This window comes from Palaemon carinicauda, chromosome 2, assembly GCF_036898095.1.
Source record: "Palaemon carinicauda isolate YSFRI2023 chromosome 2, ASM3689809v2, whole genome shotgun sequence".
Taxonomy (NCBI): domain Eukaryota; kingdom Metazoa; phylum Arthropoda; class Malacostraca; order Decapoda; family Palaemonidae; genus Palaemon; species Palaemon carinicauda.
In genome coordinates, this window is record NC_090726.1 from 158,344,323 (window position 1) to 158,357,901 (window position 13,579).

Genomic DNA, 13,579 nt, shown 5'->3' on the forward strand with positions numbered 1-13,579 from the left:
AGTATAAGTGAAAGTCCAAAATCGTATTATTATACAATTATTCCTTGAATGTGGTGAACCTTTAGTATCAAACTAATGTATTTTTTTCAAACGATTTTCGTTCTGATACCAAAACCAGGTATAAAATCACTTAGTTTCGAAACCTTCCCAAGAAAAAACCACGTTGCTTAACAAACGTCAGTTCACAAAACCACAAAAAACAGTACAATAGCAATTCGTTCTTAAATTTTAGTAAAGAAAACATTTGAAAAACTGTTATTGATACGTATGGAAACTATAGTTAAATGACAGGAAAGCTATCATGAAGTATGTATGGAGTTTCTCTGAAGAATCTTCATTTTTTATATGTATTTCAAGTAGCTACATACCCATATATATGTATATATAATATATATATATATATATATATATATATATATATATATATATATATATATATGTGTGTGTGTGTGTGTATATATTATATATAAATCAATACACACATACACATACACACACACACACACACTTTAAAAAAAAACTTTAATAAAAAGACTGATTTTTCACAACAAAAAGGGTATTATAAAATTTGAATACATCGATAAATGTATTTCAATGGAAAAAATCTATATCTAGACATAAGAGTATTTGGAAGGAGTAACTTCCTGAAGGATGCCAAGAATCCTTGGCACTGAACTCAAGCCTTCAGCCGAAGTAGATGGCTGACGCAGAGGACACGTCACATTGGTCAACAAGTTTAACAGATATATAAAAGAAAGAACACGCCTGAGCCATCATTATCAGTGCAACCACAACCGAAGAAGCATCAATAAGTGTAGGGCCACAAAACATAAAGCATCGCCGAGTATGTTAAATCAAAACAACTAAATCATCGATAAGTGTTAGTTACGAACAGTTCGGGGATCAAAGGTCTCACATCCTTCCTACTATTCATTCCGAATAAAGATTATATTACAAAGAAAAAAGCTAATACAACAAAAGTTCATAACCAAAAATGGCGCCCGTCCATGAAATTAACTCTTACTCAGTGGCTTCTTCTGCATCTTCCTCCTCATCTTCAAAAATGGGACACATCAGTGGTTGCAGACAAGGGTCAAGTGGACACTGGGATACATCCCTTCACTTCGATTTTCCAGATATATCACTCGACAACACTTTCTTCGAAAACGCCAGAAAAAGTTTCCTTCGCGAATTCAGAAGTTGCTTGGCTGATTGGGACGACGCAAAAGACAGCAATGACACCTGGTTACAGACTGAAACCAGTCTCAATAAACGACTCACACCTCAAACAGAATCTTCATCCAACACAAAAATGAAAGATAACAAATTCGCTGCAGTTGTTAGAGAAAACGGCGATTATGAGGTAAGATATCTAAATGTTTATGTCTTGCTAATTCTTCAAATAATGTAGTTAAAAGAAACCGGATCTCAATCAATTTCGATAATCAAAATAATAATATTTTGCAAATTCATAATGCCATTCACTTATGTGGATATAACAATACCTTATAATATATTTTTGTCTTTACAGGTTATGATGAATATATGTGAGCTCAAGTTAAAGGATGTCAAAATAAGAATTACTGGCGAGAAGTTTGTCGTTGTTGAAGGATCAAAGGATGAAGGAAAGGCAATAAGAAACTGTCGTCATTCTCCAAGAAACTTCCATTATCAGTTCTCTTTGCCAGAAAATGTCACTTGGGATGCTGTCTCCGCCACCTTATCTTCTGATGGCATCCTCACTATTACAATGCCACCAAAAGTTAGTATTGGATTCTTTATTCAGGGTTAAAGATATTGAAATATATTTATTTTGTGTTTTTAGACTATCATATAATTATTCTTTTAAATACTTATACTCTAACATCTTCCCCAGGCAAACACTGATACACACTCTGACATTTGTGGGATGGAAAGTAATCGACATAGAAGACTAAATATCATCGACAACATTAACGATAACAATGGTCAGAAATGTAAAGTCATCGACATACAAAAGGCCCATTCATCAGTAAGAACCACTGGAAACTCCTCAGACATTTCCTGCCAAAGTTCATTGGAATCAGCAATAGGACAAGACCAATTGATAACTTCAAGAAAAGGAGAGCTAAAAACTCTAAGAAAAATGAAAGATTGCTCCATATTGGGGGTTAGCAGAGAAGAAAAATCGATCGAAAATAAGACAGAATATCTTGAAAAGGACTGTTCCTTCACTACCAGCTGCAACCAGTCAAAGGCTTACTTGTCACAGAGTCCTTTAGGAGAAAAGAGACAGGTGAAGGAAACCATCATTCCCATCACGATGGAAGAATCAAAGGACGATCATACCGCAAACTATTCAGAAAGACAAATAAAAGTATCAAACGATAGTTCTGATACTAAGAAGGTTTCCTTCAATGATGAAGATTCTCATTATCAACAAAGATCTACTAATGGTAATGTTGCATCAAGAAGGATGGTAGAATCCGTTACTAATTGCATTGGGTCACAGCCAGATGTGTGTCAGTTTTCCAATAAAAAAGACATTGATCAACGCGTAGAAACAATGCAACATTGCATTCTTGGCCACAGAAATGACGAACTGGATCTAACCATCAAGACTCAAACACTAAGTTGTGACGCCAAATATAATGACCTGCCTTCAAATCTCAGCAGCATAACTAAGTCTACTCATTTAAACAATACAAAATGTATAAAACAGAAAATGATGTCAGAACAAGAAAGTTCAGCGCTAACAGGTAAACAGCATTTCATGTCTGATAATGAATGTAAAGAAACACAAGAAAAGACCAAATCTAATGATGAAAACCCAGCTACTGAAACTTCACACCAATTGCCAGAGATGGAAACTAAACATTTTCCTCATGGTGATACGACACAGTCACCAAACTTAAAGTCATCTGTTCACCTAGGGATCGTGAAGAAGGGTAGTTTTCTGGAAGAATCCACTTTCTTTTCTATGAGACAATCAGTTACCTCTACCCTTGAAGAAATTCTGTCCAAAAATAGTATGCTGTCTGAAAACGGCGACTTAATAACGCAATACAGAAGATACCAGGAGGATAATGCTACAGAATGTAATTTTCTCTCCTTAACTCAAGAAGAAAATTCAAGTTTGAAGGTAAAATTAAGATTTCTTTCCTATATAACTGAAACTTTCTTAAAACAATGAAATATTTTCAATATTGCAATGCAGTAATATAGTGTATTTCTAGAATTAGAAACAGCAAATGTTTTACTCTTAAATCATTTCTTTGCAGTTTGTTGTTGACGTCTTCGGCTTAATGGAACAGAGCATAACTGTTTCCATAGTGAACGGAAAAGAAATACGCATTGATGGCCAACGCTCACATACGAAGAGGCAGCATCAAAATAAAAAGGACTTTTCAAAAACATTCCTTCTTCAGGAAGGATTTTCAGTTGAATCTGCCTCCGCTTCTATCTCTTCTGATGGATTTCTTATGATCACCACCAATAAAGAGGTAAGCTATTTATAGTGGAAAGTCTTCAAGTGTCAGTTAATATTTAGTGTTTAGGTCATATAGATATGAAAGGTACACATTTGATGTTTATCAATTCCTTATGGAGAAGCTTAACAAATATTGATTTCCAACATTTTTCCACTAAAGCCAAGTATCAAAAAGTAACAATGACCATATTATATCAATAACAAAGCAGAAAGACATGTTATATATGCATTTATAAAACACACACATACATATATAAGTATAAATATACATATGTATATATATATAAATATATATATACATATATATATAAATATATATACATACATATATATATATATATATATATATATATATATATATATATATATATATATATATATCTATAAAAATTTTACCCTTATGTTAAAACTATTCTTTCAGAGTTGTCCACAGAGCAAAGCTAACGAACCTCGTAATGAGGACCCAGAGACTGTAGACAATGTGAATAAAATACAAAATGTCAACGGTCTACTACAAGAAAGTCAAAAACAAATGGAGCTTCCTTTAACTGATAACGATCAAGCATCTTCAATTGATGTTATGTCTGGACGTTATGGGAATGGATTGACTTCGAAGGCTTCTCTTGCTATTTCAGAGGTAAGAATCAATGAAGAAATTACTAACATGGGTGGTTCAACCTCACAATAATTCAATTTTTCTATATTGAGTTAATAAATAGCTTTACATCTCAAATTAATTCACAGTGCTATTATTTTTTTCCTTACAGAATCTATCAATAAATATAAAAGGAAAGTCACCAGCGCAAGCAAAAAATTTCAAAACTGTGACCCCATCATCAGGAGAGAATGATGCAAGGTTACTAAATTCAAGAGATATGCTCAACAAGGATTGGAAGGAAGAATCACACACTAACAGATATGAGGGGTCCATCAAAGCTGTCTTACAAAATGAATCAGAAGCTAACAGAGATAAAAGGTTTATCACTTCTAAGGATAATCAATCCTCTGTCCAGAAGAATGAATCACAAGATAACAAAGGTGTCGTGGTCACCGAAGCTGCCGTTAAAGAAGACACAGAGGTTAACACACATACAAGGTTCACTGATTCTAAGGATAATCTTGAATCTGTCTCAAAGGACGAATCAGTTGCCAAGATAGATGTTGGGTCCAACGAAGCTGTCGTAGACGAAGAATCAGAGGCTAACACAGATATTGTGGTCACCAATACTAAAGACAGTCGAGAATCTGTCTGGAAGCAAGAATTGGAGGCTTGTAGATATGAGGGGTTCATCGACACTCCCCTAAAGAATGAATCAGAAGCCAACAGATATAAAATCAACAACAGTTCTGAAGAAAATCAATTCTCAGTCCAGAAGGTTGAATCACAGCCTAACAGAGATGTCATGTTCATCGAAGCTGCTGAAAAAGAAGAATCTGAGGCTAACACACATACAGGGTTCACTGACTCTAAAGATAAGCTTGAATCTGTCTCGAAGGAAGAATCCTTTGCCGAGAGAGATGTTAGGTCCATTGAAGCTGTCACAGACAAAGAATCAGACCTGGACACAGATGTTGGGGTCACCAATTCTAAAGACATGCAAGAATCTGCCTGGAAGCAAGAAGTGGGGGCTAGTAGATATGAGGCGTCCAACGACACTGCCCTAGAGAATGAATCAGAAGCCAACAGATATAAATGCTTCACCAGTTCTCAAGATAATCACTCCTCTGTCAAGAACGATGAATCAAAGGCTAACAGAGATGTCGTGTTTATCGAAGCTGTCGTAAAAGAAGAACAGGCTAAAGCACATACAGGGTTCAATGATTCTAAAGATATGCTTGAATGTGTCTCGAAGAATAAATCAGTTGCCAAGGGAGATGTTGGGTCCATCAAAGCTGTCATAGACGAAGAATCAGAGGCGGACACATATATTGGTGTCACCAATTCTAAAGACATGCAAAAATCTGTCTGCATGCAAGAATTGGAGGCTAGTAGATATGAGGGGTCCATCGACGCTGCCCTAGAGAACCAATTAGAAGCCAACAGATATAAATGCTTCACTAGTTCTAAAGATAATCACTCCTATGTCCACAACGATGAGTCACAGGCTAACATATATGTTATGTCTATCAAACCTGCGATAAAGGAAAAATCAGAGGCTAATACAAAAACACGATTCACTGATTCTTATGATAAGCTTGAATCTGTCTCCAAGGATGAATCAGTTGCCATGAGAGATGTTGGGTCCATCATAGCTGTCATACACGAAGAATCAGACACTGACACAGATATTGTGGTCACTAATTCTAAAGACAAACTAGAATCAGATTGGAAGCAAGAATTAGAGGCTAACGAGGAAATTTTATTCATTGAAGATGTCCAAGAGGAACAATCAGATGCTAATAGAGATGTGGCATTCACCAAACTTGTCCTAGAAGAAGAATCAGAGGATACCTCAGATGTAAGGTTAATTGATTCTAAAGATAACACTTACTCTGTCTGGAACAAAGATACAAAAGCTAACAAAGATGTTGGGTTCAACGAAAATTCTACGGATGAGCAAACAGAACATGGTTACTTTCACCCACAAACTCACATCAATAAAAATACAGCGAATATAACAGTAAAAGAAGTATCAGAACACGACACTGACATTTCAGAGAGGTCATCTACTTCATTCAAGATTAATCAACAAGAATTGCAAAAAAGTTTCACGCCAACTGACAAAACCAATGCATTTCTTTACAATAACAAATGCACCTCACTGAAAGTTATTAAAAAGGGCTCATTTGATGTTGATACTTTCTACGAGAGTGCTCGCCTTCATTTCCAAAAGGGGGAAAACGTTTCCATTCACGAGGGAACTTCTACTTCCGTTAGCGGTGATGTCAATAAAAGAATCATTTGCCTTCTGGAGGATCAAGAAAACGAAATAGTCACTTCTTTAGAAGACGAATATAAATACACGGTAAGAATCCATTTATCTAATAAAAAAAAAAATCTGTTTTTGAAAATTATGTATGATTTCTTTTAATTTCCTGAAAAAAACATAATTCAAAAAAATAAATTCAATTAATACATCTTTCCTTTACTTTTTTCAGATGTTCGTAGATGTCATATCGTATCTAGAGAATGAAATAGAGATTGAAGTACTTAGTGATAATAAAATATTAGTCAAATGTTCTTCAGTAATGAACAACGACGGTGAACTTGACCATCTAAAAGACTGTTACAGAACCTTCGACATACCTACTGGCTTGGAGATGGAATCAGGTATTTGTGGACTTTCTACCGACGGAATTCTTGCGATTACCTTCAATAAAAAGGTTAGTGAAATAATTTCCACTTTTTTATGTACAATGATTTTAGTAATATTGAAAATACACAACTATTCATAGATGTATACGATGTTACAATAACATTACTAAGATGCATTTCAAAATAAAAATTGTTTTGTATTACCCCGACACAGGTCTTATTAGATGCTCTACAAGTAAAGAATTCAGACGAAGTTTGCTTTACTGAGAACTCTGAGAAAGATAAGGAATCTCACAACGTTGAGGAAAGAGTAAAGCTCACTTGGGAGGGAGCCTCCAACCCCTTTGATTTTAATGGCAGGAATCTCACCGTATCTAATCAAGATGAAGATATATATTGTTCTTCTGATATACAAGCATTAACAGACCAGATCATTACTACAGGAAATGGATTGACTGGAGAACAAGAATCTTTGTCAAGAGATCACAATAAGTTCATGGAAGTAAGCTGTTCTTCAGATGATGCTCACCATCATTATGAAGTGGGTAGTGGACAAAAGGGAAAAGAAAGTGTAAATCTTACATCTTCCAATAACATAAAGCATGAAATTCATCATGATTATCACATTGACCGTTGCAAAGATAATGATGCAAATGAAAATTCAAAGATTATGAGGCAGAAAAAGGATGTGATTTCGTCTTTAGAAAATGTTATTTCACTTGGCATTTTTGAGAATCAATCTGCATTCAAGTCAGTCCTCCCTGCAGTCAAAAATGGCACCATGCAAATGCCATACACCGATAACTGCATCTCAATACATGTTGAAGAAAAGGGACTCTTCGGTGAGGATACATTCTTTGACAGAGCTCGTCTTCATTTTGCACGGCCAGTTAGGGAGTTGACGTCCAATGCAGGACATTTTTCTTCTGAAACTGATGCACACACAGACTTTAAGAATCTTAGACCAGCAGCTGAGTGTAATGAAGAAAGAATATCAACTTTCGCAGAAGATGAACAATACTACATGGTAGGTGTTCATGCAGTGAATCGTTTCCCAGTTCGTTTGATTGTGCATTTTAAAACTTATCTCTCTTTTCTTTAGTAAAAATCTCTAATTTTTTGTTCTCAATCTGTCTTCAGATCATCTTAGATGTCGGTATCTACACAAAGAAGACACATATCGATATAAAAGTCAAGGAACAAAAGGAAGTGGTAATAGAATGGGCTTTCTTAACCAACGAAGAAGGTCAACATTTGAAATCCTTTTCACAAAGATTTGAATTACCCTCTACTATTGATGTGGAATCAGGCTTCAGTGGAATGTCATCTGATGGCATTCTGGCAATCACATTCCTTAAAAAGGTTAGTAAAATAAAAAAAAATAAAAAACTTGTGTATACCAATGATGAAATAGTTCAACATAAAACGTTCAATGATCCAGATTTCGTAATCGAAATACAATAATATTCTTGTATAAAAACCATTTTAAATTATATTCCATTATTCAATGGATATAAGAATTATAGGAAATTTAACACATATCAAATGTTTATTTATTACTCTGATCATTTATATGTTTGAATTCCATGCGCAAATAAATATTTTGCTCTTACTATCATATCAATTCAAAAAGTCAAATATAAAATTTTAAGTCAACTGTTCCTTTTCTTTACTTTACAGAATCAGTCAAGTGGTGTTGAAAGGTCTTTGAGTCAAGATGAAGTCAGGAAAGTCAGTACCCTTACCCAAACACTTAATAGGGACCCAAACTTCATCCAGTCCAAAGGCTTTATCATTACATCCGAAGGAGGAAGAAACTGCAAAAGTGTTTCGGATGTTGCAAGATGGGAGGAGTCAAGTGAAGCTACGGGTGCTTCTACCCTAGAAACCTATTATGCTAATGTCAGACTTCTTCCATTCACTAAAAGGGGACTCTTCTTCCACGATTCTTTCTTCCACGAGGTCCATACTCTTTTCCAGACAGCATTGAATAAGGTTCTAATGAGTACAGTCGACCAGAATTGTGAAAATGCAAGTGACATCGAGACATACCATTGCTTAAGAGACCAGAATCCAAACTTGGAAAACCAGGCATTCCATACTCAAGAAGACCACCACAGCTATAAGGTGAGAAATTGTTCAAATATTTTCTTTTTTGGTGAAAGTAATAAACCTAATAACCATTACCATGATTTCCTGAAATAATGAATTTGAACACAACAGTCACTGAATTATTCAACATATTCTGCTGTTCTAACCCAACAGGTGGTGCTGGATGTAGCAAACCTCTCTGAAGAGTCAATTGTGGTTTATGTAGTCGATAAGAAAGAACTTGTGATAGAAGGGCAGGTAGAGAAGACAGATACCTCTTCATCGTCACTTCAGTCTTTCAAGAGAGCCTTTTCTCTTCCACAAACAACTGACTTCATTGAAGCAACAGCTACTCTATCTTCAGACGGAGTTCTATTTGTCGACTTTTCCAAGCGAATTGGTGTACAGAGAGACTAACAGCATAAAAATTGACCTTCATTCTTAGGCTAAACGTTTTCAACAAGAGTGTTATTATATCTTTATTTTTTATTCATAAATAATACATTTTTTTCAGATATCAATAAATTTCTCATATAAAAAGATATTTCAACCAAATTTTTCTTCAATCCCTGTTTCTAAAAGACTGAGTTACAGAAAATCGCAAATCTTCGCAAAATCCATGCATAATGATTCACATGACATCCTTTTAGGTCCTGATATAGAGAGTGAAAATGATTGACCATATTTAATATATATTCTTTTCAAAATAACCAATACAAAGTTACTGAAAGGGTAATTGAAGGATTGAAAAGATTGAATGACATAAAAATATTCTTGCATCATTCAAAGCTTCTTTTGTATAACACTATTATTATTATTAGCTTAGCTACAACCCTCGCTGGAAAAGCAAGATACTAAAAGCCCAAGGGCTCTAATAGGGAAAAATAGCCCAGTGAGGAAAGGATATAAGGAAATAAATAGATAGGCGAATAAATTAACAATAAAATATTTTCAAAACAGTAACATCAAAACAGATATGTCATATATAAACTATAAAAAGACTTAAGTTAGTCTGTTCAACATAAAAATATTCGCTGCAACTTTGAACTTTTGAAGTTCTACTGATTCAACTACCTGATTAGGAAGATCATTTCACAACTTAGTCAAAGCTGGAATAAAACTTGTAGAATATTGTGCAGTATTGAGCCTCATGATGGAGAATCCTGACTATTAGAATTAACTACATGCCTAGTATTACGAACAGGATGGAACTGTCCAAGAAGATCTAAATGTAAAGGATGATTAGAATTATGAAAAATCTTATGCAACATAAATAACGAGCTAGTTGAACGGCAGTGCCAGAGATTAATATCTAGTTCAGGAATAAGAAATTTTATAGACCGTAAGTTCCTGTCCAATAAATTAAGATGAGAATGAGCAGCTGAAGACCAAATAAGAGAACACTTCTTCAGAATAGATTGATCAAAGAAATCTTAAAAGACTCTCTCAATAAGCCAATGTTTTATGCGACTGAAAAAGACACAGACCTAACGTGCTTCTCAAAGGTAAATTTGCTGTCGGGAATCACACCTAATATCATAAGTCATAGAGAGTTAAAAAATCATTATCAATGCTGAGATCTCGATGTTGAGGAGCCACTGTCCTTGACCTACTTACAATCATACTTTTAAGTTTTGTTAGGATACAACTTCATGACCCAAATTTGCACCATGCACCAATTTTAGCTAGTTCTCCATTAAGGGATTCAGCAATCCCAGATATACATTCAAGAGATGGAATTGAAGCAAAGAGTGTAGCATCATCTGCATATGCAACAAGCTTGTTTTTTAGGCCAAATAACATGTCATGTATATATAGTATGAAAAGTAATGGGCCAAGAACACTACCCTAAGAAACACCAGATACCATATTCCTATCCTCACTATGGTGCTCTTCAACAACAACTCTTTGCGATCTATTACTTAAAAATTCAATAATGATGTTAAAAAACGACCCACCCACTCCCAACTGTTTGAGTTTGAAAACAAGTGCCTCATGATTAACATGGTCAAAGGCAGCACTAAAATCAAAGCCAATCATACGAACTTCCTGACCATAATCAAGGGCTGTAAGAAGGGCATCACTTGCTCCAAGGCCTTTACGAAAACCAAATTGCAAACTAGGGAACAGATGAATACCTTCAGCAAACATATTAAGACGTTTTACCAGAAGACGTTCAAAAACTTTAAATAATATGGTAGTTATGGAAATTGGGCAGTAATCAGTTGGACTTGAGCTAACACCAACACATTCACATAGTGGAGTAACATTACCCCTTCTCCAACATGAGCTAAGAGCTCCTCTTCTTGCTAACTTGTGCAAAATAACAGATAACTTTGGAGCTAAGAAATCTGCAGTCTTTACAATAAATATAGGTAAATATCATTTGGGTCTAGATATCCATAAGCATCAAGGTCCATCAACAGAGTTTTAATTTCACGAGATAAAAAAGCTAAACTACTTCGTTTAGCTACAGGAAAACAAGAATGAGGAAGATTATGTTTCTCATTAGTCTGTTTACTGTCAAACACATCGGACTAAAGGGTTGCCTTTTCCTTTGGACAGTGAGTGACAGAGCCATCTGGTTTAAGTAAAGGAGGAGCTGTTGCTTCTACACCAAAGAGTGCAGATTTAAGGGTAGTCCACCCCTTATATTCCTGGGTTGTACCAGATAGGGTTTTTTTATGGTTAAATTGTATTCATTTTCAGTTGAAGCATAAACTGAGCAAAAGCTCTAAGCAGAGTATAGTTATTCTAAGTCAAATCTGATCTGTTACCTTTCCAAATATGATAGGCTTCTTGCTTCTCCAAATAAGCACGTATACAATCACCATTAAACCAGGGTTTGTCCTTCACTCGGTATCTTAGCACACGAGAAGGGATATACCTATCAATTATGTTGACAAGATTCTCATTCAAAGGGACAACAGGGTCAGCACTACAGTAAAAAGAGGAATGAGGAACTCTAACTTCCTCATTCCTGTTTTCCTGAGGCTAAACTGACTAGTTTAGCTTTTCGATCTCGTGAAATTAAAGTTCTGTTGAAGGACCTTCATGCTTATGGAGGTGTCCTTTGTTTTTTTATAAAGACTACAGATTTCTTAGCGCCATAGTTATCTGTTATTTTGCGCAAATTAGCAAGAAGAGGAACTTTTAGCACTTGTTGGAGAAATGGTAATGTTACTCCATTATGTAAATGTATGTATTTGTGGTGGCTCAAGTCCAACTGATTATCCCCCAATTTCCATAACTACCATATTATCTAAGGTTTTTGATCTTCTAGCAAAATGTCTTAATAGGTTTTCTGAAGGTAATAATCTGTTCCCTAGTTGGCAATTTGGTTTTCGTAGAGGCCTTGGAGCATCTGATGCTGTTCTTACAATCTCCAATGCAGCGCAGATATCCCTTGATTGTGGTCTAGAAGTTCGTATGATTGGCCTTGATTTTAGTGCTGCCTTTGACCATGTTAATCATGAGGCCATTGTTTTCAAACTCAAATAGTTGGGAGTGGGTGGGTCGTTTCTTAGCATTATTATTGAATCTTTAAGCAATAGATCTCAAAGTTGTTATTATTGGTCACCATAGTGAGTATAGGAATGTGATATATGGTGTTCCACAGGGTAGTATTCTTGGCCCATTACTTTTCATACTACATACACATGACATGTGGTTTGGCCTAGAAAACAAACTTGTTGCATATCCAGACGATGCTACTCTAATTGCATCAATTCCATCTCCTGAATGTAGATCTGGGGTTGTTGAATCCATGAATAGAGATCTAGCTAAAATTAGTGCATGGTGCAAATTATAGGGTAGGAAGTTGAATCATAACAAACTCAAAGTCTGATTGTAAGTAGGTCAAGGACCGTGGCTCCTAAACATCCATATCTCACCATTGATAATTTTCTTTAACTTTGTATAACTTTTAAAATTCTAGGAGTGATTACTGACAGCAAATTCACTTTTGAAAAACACCTTAAGTCTCTGTCTTCTTCAGTTGCACAAAAAATTTTCAGTGATCAATCTATTCTGAAGAAGTGTTTTAATTCTTTCATTCTATATTGTTTCGAGTATTTTTTTTCCAGTATGGTCTTCAGCTGCTGATTCTCATCTTAATTTGTTGGACAGGAACTTACGGTCTATTAAATTTCTTATTCTTGATTTAGATATTAATCTTTGGCACTGTTGTTCAATTAGTTCATTATGCATCTTACATAAGATTTTTCATAATTCTCATCATCATTTACATTCAAATCTTCCTAGACAGTTCCATCCTGTTCGTAAAACTAGGCGTGCAGTTATTTCCAACAGTCAGGCCTTCTCCATCATTAGGCTCAATACTACACAGTATTCTACAAGTTTTATTCCAGCTGTAACCAAGTTGTGGAATGTTTTTCCTAATCGGGTGGTTGAATCAGTGGAATTTCAAAAGTTAAAACTTGCAGGAAATATTTTCATGTTGAACAGGCTGACATAAGTCTTTTTATAGTCTATATATGCATTATCTGTTTTAATGTTATGTTTTTTAAATATTTTATTCTAACTTCTTATATCGTTTATTTATTTGGAGCCGTTGGGCCTACAGCATCTTGCTTTTCCAACTAAGGTTGTAGCCTGGCTGGTAAAAATAACAATAAGGATAATATACAATTGAGACCTATTCAAGCCCAAAAGGTCAATCAAAATATTCCAATCGTCTTGAGATTTCATATAAATCTTACATGAGTACGATACCTCAGGGACAGGCTTTCTCAGTTTTCACT

At 35.1% G+C, this 13,579-nt stretch overlaps 1 protein-coding gene across 1 annotated transcript; it reads left to right on the forward strand.

The window, feature by feature from the left end:
- The first annotated feature begins 794 nt into the window (after nucleotides 1-794).
- Nucleotides 795-9,321, forward strand: LOC137628179 (uro-adherence factor A-like). The gene is made up of 11 exons (XM_068359406.1): nucleotides 795-1,363; nucleotides 1,532-1,762; nucleotides 1,877-3,121; nucleotides 3,261-3,482; nucleotides 3,891-4,106; nucleotides 4,237-6,435; nucleotides 6,569-6,793; nucleotides 6,940-7,752; nucleotides 7,866-8,087; nucleotides 8,406-8,852; nucleotides 8,991-9,321. Exons 1-11 carry the CDS (start codon nucleotides 995-997, stop codon nucleotides 9,231-9,233), a joined length of 6,432 nt encoding a protein of 2,143 aa, XP_068215507.1. The 5' UTR covers nucleotides 795-994; the 3' UTR covers nucleotides 9,234-9,321.
- The last annotated feature ends 4,258 nt before the right edge of the window (nucleotides 9,322-13,579 follow it).